Genomic DNA, 18,200 nt, shown 5'->3' on the forward strand with positions numbered 1-18,200 from the left:
TGTTTCAGCAAATACATATTTGTGCAATTACACACAAGATCCTACGGTAAACAGAATACACTGCTTTCACAGTATACTTGGACGAGAGGCAGGAATTTAAAATCAGTTTTTGAAGCAATTTGTTTCCTTATTTTCTTTTTCTGTAACCACAGCAAACCTAAGACCTGATGTTTAACATGTGCTACAAAGACTACAAAGGTTAAACCACACTTCTCAGTATTACTGCTAGGATTTGAGCACCACAGAGAATATAATGAAAGGGATGGGGAAAAATGCTTTCATTGACAGAGAAACACACAGATCTATAAAACTATCTCAAACATTTTGGTTATGTACTTTTCTGCTGTAAGTTATTGATAGATAATCCCTATAGGTTTGCACAACATTGGAAATTACGACCTGTCTTCTTTATATAACAATAAAGTTTTCCTGTCTATATTTTAGCACAATTGATCAAAAAGACCAATAGAGTATAAATTTTACTGAATACTATGTAAAGAATTACACTGATTAGTTGCAGGTAAGGAATTACAATTATGGTAAAATTTAGAATGTTACCAATGGTAGTAATCTCAGTGCAATTTACTTGTTAATATATACTGTACTTCGAATAAATGCTTCTCCTTTAAAACCTGAAGGTTTCTGATTGTGATTTAAGCACTTGCTAACCCACAAACAAATAATACAACCTTGAGTGAAGAAAGAAGAAAACAGGAATTCTTATTAGTGAGCGTTACAGTAATGAGCACTACAGACATGAAAAAATTAAAAAATATTTATAGAGAGCACCTACAATTTGAACCTAAATGGCAAATATCCCTGCTTCGATGCTCTTAGTACATCAGAGCTCTCACTGTATTTGAAGCTGGAGACCAATAATTGTGTTAGGAACACATTTTCCACAAAATCCTCCACATCTTCCATATATTTTAGTACCATCCTGGGAATTAGACAAAGAGAAGAGTCAATCAAGAAAAGCAATTGAAATCACAGTCACACAAAAGGCTTCTCAAGGTTTGCACACAACAGACCTTTTGACAAATTATACCTAGAAACACTAAATCAAGAGACAACAGCTTTAGCAAAACAGGAACAGAGATCCTTTATCACTACCGCTCTACACCTTGTTCCCAGGCTTACCACCCAGTGTTGTTTTAAACTGTGAACACTTACTGTTCTTGTTTAACTGGTCTGTTGGTTTTCCATGCTAATAACGTTGGAGGTAAGGAACAAAAAGGATCATATGTAGTAGGACGATCTTGAACAAAATGTGGTGAGTTGGGTGTTGTGTTTAGGTTTTTTTAAAAGCATCTTCAAAATTCCTAATAAACCCGATTAATATAACGATAGCCTCTTAAAATCAGTTAAGAGAAGGGTAGGCAGGCAGTTCTGGTCTGAATTAGATACTGGACAGTGTGATTAAACATAGCTGAATAAGACTTAAATGGGTCAGAGACCTTGAATGCTATTTTTGATTCACAAAAATCACTGTAGCTTTCACTACAGTCATTTTTGATTCACAAAAATCACTATAGCTTTCACTACAGTCAACGCTTGTGCTTCTTGTCCAAGCGGTAAGAGCAGGTAAAGGAAAACAGCATTGACTCACGTGGGATTTGTGTATGTCAGCAGTCGCATAGTTGCCCTGAGCAATCCACCTCACTGTACTGGATAATCTCAGACCTGTACCAGCCAAGTTAATGCTGAACTGTCCCTAGGGAAAAAAAAAAAAGAAAAAAAAAACCCAAACCAAAACAAAACAAAAGAAACAGGGAAAAGGAAAAGAAGAAAAGGAAAATACAGAGCTGATAAATGGAGTTCGAAACACTAAAAGTCACTGGCATATTTGAACATATCGCTTAGGATATGTCTAAACATTAAGTACTCAAAGGTGTGTACAAAATATGGGCTGGCTACTCTGCATTATGCCCTTTCTATGGACATTCACAACACAAACCCAAGTTATCCTGCAATAAACACCACCTGTGCATCAGATGATCCTGAGCATCTGAGCATCTTGTTATGAAGACAAAACTAACATCACACAATTTAAATTATTTTTGCCCTTCTACATATGAAATTTTAATTTACAAAAAGTACATTCTTGATAAAGGCAAGAGTGAAGCTGGTTTTCTAGAAAGACTTTTTTAAAAGCTTCTGAATTTTTTGGAAATAACTTGATGAAAATATACTGCTGTCTGTAAAGTTAAATCACTTCTTAGATATTTAATTTTCAAATTTTTGCACACTGTCTAACCATCATGATCTTACCATCTTCCACTGCTTTTTCAGTATAACAAATATCATAATTGAGCAAGAACATAAGTGAATGTTAAAATAAATAACTATATTTTTAAGTGGAATGTTTTGCAATGCAAACCGTTCACAACAGATATAGAAGCTATAGATTCTAAAACATTTGCCTACACAAATACAGACTGAAAACTAGCTTCAGTCAGTTCCTATGAGAATAGGAAATATATTGAAAGTAACAAATTGCACTACTTGGGTAAACTAACTGGGATACAGAAAATTATTAAATTGCATTCACAGAGAAGTGCAATATGTTACAAAGAAGTACTGCCTCCACAAAGAGCCTAACGATTAGTTGAGGCAGCACTACAATCAGAAAACTGCACACCTCTGCATTATTCACTGAAAGCCTGAATTTCTGTATTCAGACCTAGTAATTTTTTACTGCAAATGTTAGCTTCCATGTTTTATTGCTTAATAATGTCATACATATATAAATATATATACAGCTTTTATTATGATGATTCACTTAAATTCCTTTGTGAGAATTCAGTTATATTGCTCAGTATGGCAGATTTATTTTGAGAGCAGTTCTATGTAAAGTTGCTGTGCTTATAGCACTCATGTAACTCAGGATGAGCTAACAAACACTGATATGGATAGGGTAGGTTGTTCTTCAAGTATCCATAAAGTGGAAGACTTCCATTTAATGAAGGAGGAAGTTCATAGACATGGTGTGGAATGTTCTCTGCAATTGACAGGCCCAGAGTAACTTCTTTCACAGTGATATCATTTTGCAAAAATAAATGAGAAGTGCTATTACAATTACAATGGCAGATCAAGAGCTGTCTGACATATCATGCAGCATGTGCAAGGCCAGGAACAGATTTCAAGGACTGAAAGAAAGTACAGGAATGGAAGCCTCTCGACTGCGTCAAAAGTGTTCGCTTCAGTCAGAACTTTTAGATGGAAATGTGTCAGTGCCAAGCCATGTAAGCAGAATGACCTCCCAACAGAATCTACACATGGCAAAGAGCTTTGTATTGTACTGCACCCAAAGGGTTTGCAGGCTGAAGGCATCCAATACTGTAATGAACTTCAACTGTTTTCTTGTCAGGGGTTTAAGTCTGCCAAACCTAGGCACTTCATTTGTACATAAATTGCACATTAATGGTCTCTAGCTGCCCTTGGCTGTGTCCACCCACATAGCTGGCCTTAAGTTTAGGCAACCAGGAGAGATGGACAACAGGGATTCACTTCCAAGCAAGTGTGAGCCAGTGGGTCTTAACTCCTTTATAATCAGTGAAAAGAAATTCACTTCCAGAGGACAGTTGACCTCATCCTAAATTGTCTAATACAGTAAGATAAGCTGAAGTGTTTTCTAAGGAATCCTGTTTCTGCCAATGGGCTCCAAAGGTTGACTAGCTCAGACGAGAGCTATGTCTGCATCATCAAGAAGGACATTGCAGTATAAGCAGACCTGTAGAATGAAAACTGGGTCAGAGAGCCCAATGTCTGTAGACTGCACAAATCAGGGATTTGTTTTGGACTAACTCTCCCCTAGTCCCATGAACTGAATCCTCACTAGCATTTGAGTGTACTAAGATCCTTCCTCTGAAGCTCATTGTTGGATTTGTCTTCATCCAGAAGGCAGCGAGTTCATGTCTTTCAAAACTACCCTATGATGTGAACCAACAAACAGCAAACTGGGACAATATAGAGATGAATCTAAAAAGCACCACCCAATACAACTAAAACACTAATGTAGACACAACAATGCATGTAGAAATTTTAAAGCATACTGCTAAACAAGACTGATTTCCTCTGGTAGTCTTCAAAGAGATGAAGCATCAGGAGAGAAACAGAGAAAAGATAAGGAAAATTATGAAGGATTATAGAAAAGTCACTAGAGAAGAACAAAGAATGTGAAAGTGTTCAGGGAAACAATGGATACATCACATCCAGAGGGAGGCAGAGCAATACATGAAACACATAGATATGCACTAGATATGTATACATGGAGCCTACAGGGAAAGGGTGTAGCAAACAATTTGAGGGAAAAACTAAGAGGGGAGGATGATGGAACAGGAGAGAAGAGAGTAAGAAAAAATGACTTATAAATGTTGTACACTCACCTCACAGAATAGGATATTGGTTTAGAACCTTAAAGATCTAAACAAGTCACATATTTTTTTTCCTCCTCTTATGTAAACATTTCAGGGAGGTAAGAAATCATAAATACCTGTGGACATCTGGCTGCACTGTAGCAATCTCCAGCTGTAGCAAATGGTACTGCTCTCCCAAAAATAGTCTGAGCAAAAAGAAAATCTGTGGCTAGAAAATAGAAAATTACTCAACACAAACTGTGGCATTTGAACTTCAGGGGAAAACAGTGTGAAAAGTGTGAACATGGATGTTTTATTGCTTGCTTTGGATGGGTTTTTTTTGTTTGTTGCTTGTTTGGAAGGGGAGGTTGTTTGTTTTGATTTGAGAAACTATGGTTTAAATTTTGGTTATTGCACCACTAATCCAACCTACAAGCCCAGATTTCTCTCTGAGACATGAGTGGGCTAGAAGGAAGATGGATGTGCACTTTGACACTGGTTTTAGGCCAACTTCCTAGCTTCAGGCAGGGGCCTGAAAGCACTGCAAGATTCCCTGTCCATTTATTTATTCTCTGCCAAGGTCTGAGAAGGGACTAAGCAGAGCATAGAAAGGAAGATTTCCACAAGAAAAGTAAGCCATGGACTAAAATCAAATTAAATATTGGGAACAAAACCTTAGAAAATGAAAGTAGTTCACATATAAAATAAGAATCTGTGAGATTCATGCCACTTGGCCACTTGGGAAAAATTAACAAGGTAAGCAATGGTGGGGGTTTTTTTGTTTGTTTGTTTGTTTTGTTTTTTGTTTGTTTGTTTTGTTTTGTTTTTAATTACCACTGAATCCTTAAATTAAATAAGCAGGAATTTTTGCCCCAAGATGGCACAGCTGGATCTGTAAGCGGGTCAAAGTAGTAATTTGGTAATTGTGACCACACACAATTTCAATAGAATGCTCAAATTGGCTAAAGCTGACAAAATGCTTACTTTTGATTTGCATGGAAGATACATCAAATCTTATTTTGCTAAAAACTGTGAAGCCAGCTGCAAGGTAATCATTTCGACAGGCACAGTCTTGCCTTCTGCTTCCATTGAAAGGACATTCATATGGATTCTGCAATCTAAAGAATAGCAAAGATTTAGTTTTCCTTTTGAGATTTTCCTTAACATAGTATCATAGTTAAAAATAAGCGTATTGCAATATGCCATATAAAAAATATTAAACAACTTTTACTGAACAAGAAGCACAGCTATTAATCTTCACTCAACTGAAACACTAATGTGGATCAGAGCCATTTCTACCAAAGTCAAGACAGAAAAAAAATTATAAACATATAGAGCAACTAACATAATTTCAGCCTGGAAGTATCCACATTTCTATATGTGTGCTCACATGCCTGGATATTTAAAACAGAAAACCGAGGGAAAAAAGCTCTACTCATCTTTCTCACAAAAAGTAAGTATTATTTTATTCTTTTATTTTGGAAGGAATAAATGCACTTCATAAAGTTTAAATGCACTTCTGTACCTGAATCCATATACTTCAGAAAAGTTGTCGGCTTCACCTTTTACCAATGTCAAATATTCCTTGGGATTCTCTAAGTGCATGCCTGAGCAATAAATCTGGAAGAGAAAATGCAACCCTTTAGCAAAATCTTTATTAGAAAAGTGTTATTTCATAAAAATATGTACTCATAAAAACTCATAAATATTAACAGTACCTTTATCATCCTTCCCTTAATGTTCAGCAGGTATTCACCATCCTTTCTAATCCCTTTTTTAATCTGCATATCTTTGCAGGTGGTAAGAATTTCACCTTCAAAATGAATGATTAAATCATATTAATATTTCAGGCACAGAGCTTAGATTTAAGACTCAATTTTGCATAATTGTGCTCCAAATATATTTATAGCTTTAATATAAGTAACCTGGGAAAACATTAACTGCGTAAAATCACAGATGTCACTTACATTCTTTCTCATGGCAGATCTTTCTGGCATCTGGTTTTAAATGTGGCAGGCACAAGTCACTGGGTAAGCCATTCTCAGTCATACACTCTACTGTTCTCTCCTTCATTCCCACTCCACAAGATGCTGAGCACTACACATAGACAGCCATTAAGAGTTAGTTTAGAAAGAAGCAAATAATTACCATCGTTATGTCAGCAAATTATCCTTGGCATTTTTTTATGTTAGAGGCAGCTATAAAAAATGAGGTTGCACATCTGTACTCACTTTGGTCCACTTCCCTACTGTCCATGTGGCTGCTTGTGAACATCCTTTGACATTACATTTATAAATGTACAAGGATGGCTCTACCGGGCATTCTCGGTACGCTACAGTCCGAAGGCCGTGGATGTGCCAACTTTGAACAGAATGGATTCCAACACAGTACGTGATGCTCTGCTGGTAACCAAACCCACAGCTTGCTGAGCACTAAAATAAAATCCCCAAGCATAGACATTATTTCTGTGAAAATTTCTGTGAAATTTCTGCAGAATTACATTACAGGTAAGTCAGCTCTGATCCTTGCACTAGCAAAAGCCTGTCAGTGAAGGTGTGCCACCTTGGGCTAGAACATCAGTGCATGGAAGTGAAGGTCTGCAATAGTTACGCGTGCAAGGAGCCACAAAGCCCTTCCATGCTGCCCTTTCCTCAGAGGTTCCAGAGTCATTCCCTCTCAGCTGTGATACATGCATAGACATGCACACACAGGTAGTGCAGATGTGCAAGGGAAACAAAGCACTTATCAATCACTTCACTGAAATCAAGGAAAAACTATTTGATTACTTCAGCTAGGTCAGCTCACAAGAGTTTCCTGGGAACCAGCAAAGGAATCCTGTGGTAGGGACAGCTCCCCTCTAGCTGGTGATCATAGGTCCTGGGGGGTTAACAGAGGACTGATAACAGCCTCTACAATAAATCATGGCTGTCTTGGAGGGTCAATGCCGAGAAAGTTTAGATGGCCATGTTCAAAAGCAAATATTTTTTTTTCTCCACATACATAAAGTATATTTTAGAGCAATATAAAATTCTTAAATGTAAAGACATATAAAAGATGGCTGAGCAGTATAATTAGTGTACCTGTGACAGCTCTCCTGTGAGCACAACATATTTAGAGGGAGATAGCCTGCAGGTTTTGGATGATGGAGGCTTTGTGGCAGGATCACAGAAGCTTTCATCCACTTGGAGCTGGTTTTCATTCACACATTTAACTTTCCGGTATATTTCCTTTCTTCTAGATGATGCTGAGCACTAAAAGTGAGAAAATAATCCCAGTTTAACTAGCCATTTACAGAACAAAGTTACCTACTGATTGCCACACACCAGAAAAACCCAGACAGCAATACCTTTTGACATCTGCTATCAATGTCAGACTAAATTATTCACTGAATCAGAGTCCTTTACTTTGTTTTCAAAGTTCAGGTACCTCTAATCAGCTGAAAAAAATAACGGCATATAATAACATGACAATGTAACTCTTGGGTGACACAGAGGAGAAAATGAAAGTGCCAAGCCAGGATGATAGGTTGAGTGAAAAAGCCCTTCTATATGAAGAGACAGAAAAGGATTCCAGTGAAAAATGAAAGGAATAAGTTCGTCTTGAAAACAAAACAAGAGGGAGGGAGAGAGAGGAAGAGGGAGAGAGAAAGGGAGAGGGGAAGGTGGGAGAGGGAGAGAAAACTGCGTATTAATGAAGCCAGTGCCAGTGCCAGCTTTGAGCAGCCACAGTTGTTGAGCCTGTGCCTTTGCCCTGAGGGTCCTCAGACCTCTCCCCATGACAAGCTGGTGGAATGGTGAGCCATCACAGCTCTGGCAGGACAGGATAAGAACCTTGCTGCCACCAGAATCCAGAAAAGTGGTGGTACAGGCTAAGTAATATACATCAACAGCACGCCTCCAGCTATGGGTACCTGAACTAAGCTAACTTTCTGTGGCATGGAGCAGCTCAGAATATTAGGCATATAAAGAATAATCCAGTCACAAGGTAATGGGGACAGGCAGAAGAATTTTTTCATGATGCTTTATACCTTAGCCTTGTAGGCATTCTTCTCCCTAGGATAAAAAATTCCTCACCCAGTCTACTGGCTGCAAACCGGCGAAATGTTAGATCTGGACATATTTCTGCTGTGTTGTGACTGGTGAGGCGAGGAAATCACACAATCACCCAGAGCTAAGACAGATTGGCAAAACATGAGTTTGGTGGAGGACATCCTGCACCGGGAGTGGAATGCAGATGGATAAGCACTTGAACTATTAATACTACATGTACAGTGCTGTGTATGAATGTGGTGAGAGAAGGGAACAGAACACAGGAATTTCAAGAAAACATCAATATACATGCAGAAGAAGTTATGAAATAGCTGGAGAATGTAGTGAAACACAATGCGTTTGTAGTGGAGAGCTCCAAATACCAGCTGGAATACACAAATGTTTGCTGGCAAAGGAAAATTCACCCTCATTCTTTGAAAGTGTATATTTGTGCTAAAAGCACATTCTGAGCCAATTCCACTAATTCCTGATTTTGGCAGCTACATATGAGAACACTTGAAAGCAACATATATTTGTCAGCAGAGGAATATGTATATCTGAACTGCATTAATATAATCCGGGTTCTGCAGAGCACCAGCCAATGTTTTACATATTAACAGTTGCCACTTCTATAGCACTGTGTCCCTGAGACTTTAGAGTCTCCATATTCAAGGGGGGTTGCTCTAGGAAATTTAGCATGGCCGATTATTAATATGACACAAATGCACAAAATGGGTTTTTGTTTAGAGACAGGCTCTTGTGCACAGCATTTTGGGTATTATACATAATTTTTGGGGTTTTTCTCTCTTCTTCATCTTTATATGTTTGCATGTTTGCATAAATAACAAAAGTTATTAAATTTTTAGCATGTAGAAAATAGCAATCACACCTTTAGAAATGACAGCTCTCTCCTGAAGGTATTTGTACATTTTCTTAAATATGAAAAAGCATATTTGGTAAGAGAATGCTGAGTTTTATTTTCTTATCTTGCTTCCTGTTTGGTAGAAGAATAATGAGATTTATTTTGCTTCTTATCTTTTCTTTAACAAGAAAAGATGCTTCAAGTTTTTAAGATACTTTAAATCTTCCATACAGAACTTCTTATAAACACTGTTGTCCAAAGATTTTACCTTGAAGATATTTACTTCCACATGAAGTTTCTTTTGCATTTCTGTTCTTAAAAAGCTGCTTTTAAAAATGATATTTCATAATCAGTATTTATTAAACATCTTATGCATTATGTAGAGAAGTATGTAGAGACAGTCCTATCAATAGGTACCTGCCCAGAGCTCCACCAGCGCTTTTGCCTACAATAGACAAGCAAATCCCGTAGAGATTATAAATAAAGAGTATAAATAAAGCCTTTGACATTTTTTGTCACTTTTTAAGTTTTGCAAGCTTGACCTTCAAATTTTCCAGCATGGCCACTTTTTATTTTGCAGCATAACAGCTACTAGAAACGCATTCAGATGGGGGAGGGTGCGGGGGGGTGGGAATGAAAATAAAAAAAGAACAGGAAAACCCAAATTTATTATGCAGTATCACATAACTCAATTAAGTGATACAAGTTGAAAACCTTACTTACATTTTCCCACTCATGTGCAAGCCACTGGTACAGGAGGCAGGCGGGCAGCTGGCAGTGCCGTGTGTTAGCGGGGCGCAGGTCACGGCTGCACATCACGTCACTCACTCGCCCTAGGCCTGCCACCTGACAGGAGATGTCCCTTTGCTGGATCCCCACTCCACAGGATACAGAACACTAAAATTGATCAAAATTAGTTGTGTCGGTGTGAAACGAGACAGTCCTCGGAAAGAGTACAGCTGTCATTAGAAGATCTTAGGATATTATTTAAAATACACTTCACAGCCCTTGTAATACGAGTACAATACCTGAAGAAATTTATGTTGAAAATGCAAAACTACTATTAAAACATTTTAAAAATACAGAAAATGACTGCATCTGAGGTACCTAACTGAGCTCTCTGCTTACTTTAATTCACAGTAGGGACAATCACTATAGGCATATGCAAAGAAAAGTTTACATTTTTGTAAGATCAACAGTTAAAGCTCTGAGTTTACATCTTGTCTTTATTAGAGTCTTGTTTGTTGTTTTAAAATGCAGCTATTACAATCAAAGAGAAAAAAATCTGTGTTTCAGGTTAGAAAATCTTGCAAAAGGTGTAACATTCTGAGGACACTATCTTTTGCAGGTAGTACTAAGGATTTTGAACGCTGAAGAGCTTAAATGCCAAATGCCTCTTTTCCTTCTTCCTGGCCAAAGGAATTTCACTATACCACTAATGCTTGTCTGAGATAAACAGCCCCCCTTTACCCTAGGCAGAAGCATGATTATGTCCCAAAGCCTACCTAAAGGCCCAAGCTCAATCATAAAGTTCATATTCTATCAAGTGTGGCCAGAATGTGGAGAGTGGTACGGTCTCTTTACCAGAGTGGGGAATGGTATGTTGAGAGTGAGTGAAATGCAAAATATTGCAATGTGCTCAGTTACACACAATTTTACAACAAGGTGAGAGATGTTTTAGAAGACCAAACCAGGGAAAAAGCCAGTATTTGTGCCCACAAGCCCTTTTTCCTGTCCTTTTCCCATGAACCTGGCTTCATTTCACTATTTAGACTAAGATAGCAAATACAGTGATACTACTGAAATAATCGCAGAAGGTAAGAAGTAAACTTTAAAAATTTACTGTTAATTTACAAGGTAAGATGAGGAAAGTCCTAAGTACCTATTCAGTACAAAATTCAGATTTGCAAATGCTTTTCGTTTTCACAGACATTTATTATTCATTACTCTTAAAAGAAAGAAAAAGAAAACACAATGAAGTACCTGCTAATTTGTAGATTTCATTGTGATGTGTGTACTGACAATTATTTCCACTGAAGCAGTGTGTCATGAATATGATCTTGTCTTGTATTCTCATGGAGAACATTATTATGGCAGCTTTTACGTACCTCTTTCCATCTGCTGGCCTTCCAAGAAGGACATCTTCCAGCTCTACATATTTTGTATGTTCGTGGTTTTTTCAAATGTTTGCAGTTATCTTCTTCTATTTTTGCTTGGAAGCTGTTAATACAATGCACATCACGAAACTTCAAACCTTTTCCACAGGAAACAGAACACTGAAAAGAGAAGTGTTATTTCACTACTGTGCTAAAAATCTCAGAGTGATAAGAAAACCAGAAGCTGTGGCCTCACCCAAAATGGGCTTGGCAATTATAGGAGTTTCTGTCTTATGACAACATCTGCTGTACGTCTCTGAAATTTCTCTGTAAGCTCTCTTGTACTGAGCATTACTGATCAGGTGCCAAATATCTCTCATATATTGTTCATTCACTGACATCATCATTAAGAAATACCTGAGCTCAGCCATCCATATCCAGGCAGAAGACAAGCTGATACTCAGCTCTCACAAGAACATGCTTTAGCAGCTGCCTGTTTCCAGCATACGTACTGCTATTTTCATGTAAGCATGATGCTTATCACAAGCACCAAAGAAAGGAAAATGCAAAATCATGGCTGTGTGTGCTTCCAGCTATTAGGCTACAAAGTCACGCTTGCTTGGCAACTCCCCTCCATGAGCTTTGGGTATCTTGTGGTATGTGGCAAAGAGGCAAGAGAAGAGGTATGAATTAGACACCACCAGTTAAGGTGCAGTCCTTGGAGGCATTGACTTGCCCTGCCACCCTAGTATCCCATTTTCTCCAGAAATCTGCTACAATATACACAACTGGCTCTAGGACCTGCCTTCTTTCCTCCAATGTAAAGCTGATGGAGCTGCAGGTTTGTTCTGTGAAACCCACCCTGGCAGTGTACCCTAGCCGAGACTACAGCGTGCCTGATGGATCAGGCTCTTCTGAAGAAACAGCCATTCCTCTGTTAAACTGCTGGACTGCTGTCAGACTTCAGTAAGGTTTGATTTTAATTCTTCACATCAGGGCTGTCCTATACACCTACAGAGTAGGGCTACAGGACCTACGGAGCTTTCAGTCAAACAAGGAAGTCAAACATCTGAACTACTTCCATATTAGGTGGCTACTCAGCTGATTTGAACCATGGACAATGTGAATATAGGTAGTTTAGTATTTTCTTCTTAAATCTTGTAACGAATCCTATTTTACATTATCCTATTAAAAAAATTTAGATCAATGGAGACAATTTTTTCTGTCTGGAAAGAGAACATGCTTAATTTGTTCTAGGATTTACATGCTTTATTTTACACTTGAAAAAACATTTCCTACAGGAAGATAATTAATTCAGGTAGAAAAATAACAGTCCAGTAAAAACTGAATTTTTTAGTGGATATGAAAAAAATATTTAGATATAGACTCCTTAAAAGCAATGAAGATATTTCTCTTCCCTTTCTGTTACATCATCGTCATCTACATCATTAGCATCACATGCTGACTTAACAAAGTGTTTTTGAATACCTATGTCTTCTATTTTCAGGAAATTAAGTTCAGGTCATTCACCTTTCAGTACTTAAAAAGTTCTAACAGTCTAATTCTACCTGCATGCACAATCTTTTTAACAGATTGGCCGGCTCAGTGGTTTGCATACCCATAAGGGCAATTAACATCCTGAAAACAGATTCTCCTCTATTTCAATAACAAATTTAAGAAAGCAATTGCTCTAAGTGTACACTGAGTGCACAGCAGGTGAGTGAAGCACATGGCAAAACACAGTGATAGATGATATTTAGCACAACCGAAGACAAAGAAATGTTCCTAATTTTATTTTTTTAGCATATGAAAAAGCTGATACACTTGCTATGAATGTAGAAGATCCAGGATCATCAGTGGAAAGTTCAAGAGGGTATATTACTCTGTATGTACAGTATTCTCCTGAAGTTTGGTATTTTCTGGCTTCACTCCTTAGAAAATATATAAAAAAAGTTCTTAAAACGATCACTTCCTCCCAAAGTGCTTTGGCATCAGATGCAGGCAGGCTCAGCTGTGTTCTTTACTGCATAGTGACCCACCTTCAGCAAGAAAAGACTATTTCAGTTCACTACACTTCTCATGGGAGACTCCTGACAAGTAGGAAAGTGTTGCCTGTCCTCCATTACAGAGAGTAAATAGCAAAGACAGAACATCAAATCACTCCAATGCTGAATAGAAACCTTTCATCAATATGAAGTGGGGAATGATTTTACATTTCTGTAAGGACAGTGTATAGCTCCTGCTCTGTTCCTTGAATGAAAATATAGATTCCATAGAAGATCTGAGTGGGATTTCAAAGTGCCTAAAGGCTTCTAAATGCAGCTTACAGGGAGATGTAAGCTCCTGTCCTCTTAGTGCATCGAGTCCACAGCGCATTACTTACAAGGCTGAACTTTGCTCTCCATGAGCCTGTGTTCCTTCTTGAAACTCCTAACATGTTATTACATGCTCTCCGTGGAATATAGTGCTCTCACTGCTTGGTGCCCACCCTGCTGTGGTGGTGATCTTCCCAAGGCTTAACCCTCCTGGCTGGGGAAAGTACAACTGCACTAATTCTGGCTGCTTGACCTCCCTCCACTCAAACTTGAGCATGGTCCCCACAGCTCAATTTGTCTATAATGTGGTTTCATTTGTATGACATTCCACACAATTGGAGGTTTATGGAGAGAGAGCACAATTTTCCATATATTTTCTGCAGATTAACCATGCAGGAAGAAAAAAAATCTATTAGAATGTTAAATCTCACAAGAAATATGAACATTTCTTCCAAAAAAAGCAAACTGAAAAAACCCCAACCTGTAACCATTTTACACAGAAATTCTAGCACTTCTCTCAACGTTGGATAAAGTAATAATTCCCATATGTCATGTTCTTTTAAAAACATAAATCTGCAGTAAAAAGCTGGATTTCATTGCTATTGTTCAAAGTCATTCCATAACACTGGTAACTAGGATTCATCTGTTTATGGTTTTTTTATAGCAATAAAGTTCTGTAGGGATCAGTCTGACAAAACTCCTGGTGCTTTCTGTGGCACAGATGGACTCTCAGACAGGCATGCCATCATCAATTCCTACCAAATGAGAGCTCTTTCTGCAGCAGACATGCAACTTCACTAAAAGCTTTTTGATTCTTTTGCTATTACTATTTCATTGAAAAGTTGAAGACCTAGTATTATTTGGTGGATTCTGTACCAAATTTCCTTAACCTTTTCTTTAAAGGAAGTGTTTTGTGTAGTTTAGCTGGTAGCCTAGTGGGCTTCTGGATACTGCAAAACAGACCAGTAAATGGAAAGCACGTAATAGTGACTTTTTGTATTCATATTAGATATACAGAGACTTAAAATATAAATGACTGACTACAAGAGGGTAGAAGTAATTTTCTTCATAGTATCTAGTGCAAGATTTTGGATTTGTGGCCAAAATAGTGTTGAAAACACATGGATACTTTAGTTATTGCTGAACAGTGTCACACAGCATCGAGGCCAGTGAGGAGGCTGGAGGTGCAAAAGTGGTGTTGAGGGGACACAGTCCAGACCAAGTGATGTAGTGGCCAGCAGTAAAAGCTGTGGGGAAGAAAGAGGAAGGAGAAGCATGTGAAGTGATGGCATTTTTCTTCCCAAGAAATGATCACGCATAATGTAGCCCTGCTTTTCTGGGGATAGCTGAACACTGGCATGTCCATGGGAAGAGGTGAATGAATTCCTTGTTTTGCTCTGCTTGTTGGCGCAGCTTTTGCTTTACCTATGAAAATTAATTTTCTTAACCCATGAGTTTTCCCACTTCTATCCTTCCAATTCTCTCCTCCATCCCACCAAGGGGGAGGGAGGGAGTGGCTGTGTGGGGTTCAATGCCTACTGGGGTTAAGCCGCAACACCAGCACTGAAAAAGGATAAAACATATTACAAATCCTAAAGGGTATTTTCTTCCTTTTTCTGCCCTATTTTTGGTCAGGAACTTCTGTGACTGGTCAGAAAGTTCAGTTTAGAACGGGATTAAACATGGTAGTTGCTTGAGTTGTCTGGCAAACTGCATTTCGATCTCTAGCTGGCCCAAAAGCCTGTTTGGACTCTTTTAATATTCTAGAAGTAGACTGGGATCACAACTGCACAAGACATTAATAAAACAATACTTTGAGCTTTGCTCATTGAGAATTACTTTCAACTTCTCATTTGGCGTATTAGAACTGGATCTTCTTGTGTCTGCCTTCTCTGCTTGCTGCATCTCCCCACGGCTTTTTGTGATGCTTGAGCACAATATGCATTTGTCAGCTAAAAGCATTCAAAGAGTTGTTCATTCCTTTAAGTATGTTGACAACTGTTAAGAAGCAACACAGACTCTATAATTAGGTCCTACTGAATTCTTTGATTCAGAGTCAGTAATTCTTCACTAAAACAAGTACAAACACTTGTGCCATTAGCTCATGCACACAGAAAGGACCAAGGATTAAACATTCCATTACTCCTAAGAAAGAGTGGATTGAACTCCAAGAAGTGTGTGTATGATTTACCATTACATCTAAGTTATACCTATGTCAACTACAAAAGTTACACTGAAGATATTTTTAAGTGATCTCTTTGAGTATGGCTTGATTTCAAAAGTTCAGTGTTATATCACATTACTCTGATGTTCAGAAAATATCTTGATTTGATTAAATCCTCCTTCCATTTGCTGTCTGTTAAGTCTGCTTTGCCACTTTTCTGAATGTGCTTTTGCAGCTATAGAAATGGAAGGGAAGAAGGCTAGGCCAAGAAGGACTTATGGACATCATTCAATCCATGATGCTGCTCAGTTTGAATCAGCTATACACGGAGCATTCCTAACAGCAGTTTGTCAGTCTTGTTTTCAATGACAGGGATGCTACAGCCTCATTTGCATGAGGTTCATCTTTTGTTCTTTCCCAGGCTTCAGGCAGAGAGAGGTCAAAAATGTGGATATTCTTCCGGTTCAAGCTCTACTTGACTTGTACTGTGAGACTTCACAGTACAAGTCACCAATTCCTGATAGTCCTTTCTGAATCCTTGCTAATCCTGGATTATTGCTAAATCCTTGCTAAATCTTCCCTCACCTTAATTATTAAGAAAAATTTTTACAGACTCCGAAATTCAGTTTTAACCCCGGATCCTTATCCACCCAATATAAGCAACATATTGCTGTGAGCTGTCAGGATATTTTTACTAGGAAACATGCGAGGCTTAAGAATCCCAGAACCACTTTATTCTAACATATGAAGAAAGGCATCCTCCTTCCTCTGTGACCTGAGTTATTTATAACTATATTCTGAGGTTACAATCATGTCTTTCTAGTTAATGTTGGGCTAAACTCCATCCAGAAAGTATCATTTGATATTATTTTTGCATCAGAATTGCAGTACTTACGACAACACCTCTTCTGTATTCAGATAACTTTCAAGTAAGAGTACTGCTGAGTTAAAACTTATTTATAGTGTTACTCCAAAATCTTACGTTTGAAGATCACTTTTTCCTCCCCAACAATTTCACCTCAATTGCTTGTAATTAATTTAAAAACTCACAAGTGTGGTGTAGAATACCTGATTTTTGTAATGAAAAGTACTGTTTTTATGAAGGAAATTTTAAAGTTTACTTTTCAGAAGCTATTCTCTTCAGCACAGCAGCTCAGGAAGGACAGCCCCCATGCAAAAGACCTGCCATTACCTACTGCCCTCAGTGGAATAGACCAGAGGACAATCTGCTCCAAGTATCATCATCTAATATTGGAATTTTTTAACTCAGAAACAAAAGCAGGCAGTAATCCTTTTCTCTAGTCAGCCCAACAGGGACTGTTATTTTTTTCCCCCCTTTCAGTCTAGCTACATATTCTGGCTGTGTAACAAGCTGAGAAGCAGGCACACTCCAAGTTTCTACCATCCACATTATTTTCCAGGGCTTTCAGATGCACACTGTGGATGTTAACACCAGCGCTCTCCAGACAATCCCAGTGTGTGTAGGAGACTCTGGAGTGCCCTGCAGTACAACCTAACAGCTACTCTGCAGGTGGCAGCTGAGCACACAGACTGCCACGACTCTGAGGTCATCTAACCTGGCCACTGTCCCCAGCCATACCTTTTCTGTCAGGACTGAGCACTGTATGCTTGTAGTGGCTTGGTTCGAAATATCCATTACTTACTTATTTTCCTTCTGTGAGATAAGAATTAGGAGAAATAATAAGCAAAGCAAGTATTAAGTCATAAAGTTAAGTAGAATGATAGTGGGAAATTTATACTGTAATTGTAGTGAAATGTCTAGGGGGAGAATTTGGTGTAGGGAATTTTCTGTTTGGTTTAGTAGTTTTATTGTTCTAAGTAGAGGTTGTATGGTGAATGTAATTTTGATAATAATTCTTAAATGTGTATTCACCAAGGCAAGGGGTGGAGAATGTCATGGTTTAGTATAGTTTGGGTTTTTAGTTAAAGAGGGCTCCATCAGCCATGGAAGTGATTCTTTTGCAAAGAGGTGCATAAAAAAGCAGCATCTATTAGACTCCTTTTAAGATAATTTTGTTCTGAAGGGTAACAAAAACCTCCTGAATTAACCATTTTTCAAGCATGCTGAAGCATATCTATTTAACAGATGGACATAAATGAGAAGCTACATACATCTACATACAAACTCAGAAAAAGTAGGAATGATGGAGGAATAAAGAGGATTAAAGACAGATGTTAGGACTGATGTGGATAACAGAAAAGAAAAACTGCTACGAGAGGATATATCTGGCATCTACTAGGAATGTGCTATTCCTCTTAAACATAAAGACACCCTGATTAAAACAAAGTCAGAACCATCAGCACATACATTGAAGGTAAAAGGATTTCATGTCTGAAGAAGCCACACTCTGCTGAT

The 18,200-nt window shown here is 38.1% G+C and overlaps 1 protein-coding gene across 1 annotated transcript in view; it reads right to left on the reverse strand.

The window, feature by feature from the left end:
- Positions 1 to 824: 824 nt before the first annotated feature.
- ADAMTS20 (ADAM metallopeptidase with thrombospondin type 1 motif 20) overlaps positions 825 to 18,200 on the reverse strand; it is an 84,886-nt gene continuing 67,510 nt past the window's right edge. Inside the window, exons 29-39 of the mRNA XM_068997733.1 lie at positions 11,357 to 11,524; positions 9,972 to 10,145; positions 7,439 to 7,609; positions 6,590 to 6,790; positions 6,326 to 6,455; positions 6,077 to 6,171; positions 5,884 to 5,978; positions 5,343 to 5,476; positions 4,496 to 4,587; positions 1,610 to 1,714; positions 825 to 940 (exon numbers count right to left, since the gene is read on the reverse strand). Of these exons, the coding sequence (XP_068853834.1) occupies positions 851 to 940; positions 1,610 to 1,714; positions 4,496 to 4,587; positions 5,343 to 5,476; positions 5,884 to 5,978; positions 6,077 to 6,171; positions 6,326 to 6,455; positions 6,590 to 6,790; positions 7,439 to 7,609; positions 9,972 to 10,145; positions 11,357 to 11,524 (1,455 nt within the window). The 3' untranslated portion in view covers positions 825 to 850. The remainder of the gene's footprint in view (positions 941 to 1,609; positions 1,715 to 4,495; positions 4,588 to 5,342; positions 5,477 to 5,883; positions 5,979 to 6,076; positions 6,172 to 6,325; positions 6,456 to 6,589; positions 6,791 to 7,438; positions 7,610 to 9,971; positions 10,146 to 11,356; positions 11,525 to 18,200) is intronic.

This window comes from Aphelocoma coerulescens, chromosome 1A (genome assembly GCF_041296385.1).
Source record: "Aphelocoma coerulescens isolate FSJ_1873_10779 chromosome 1A, UR_Acoe_1.0, whole genome shotgun sequence".
Taxonomy (NCBI): Eukaryota; Metazoa; Chordata; class Aves; order Passeriformes; family Corvidae; genus Aphelocoma; species Aphelocoma coerulescens.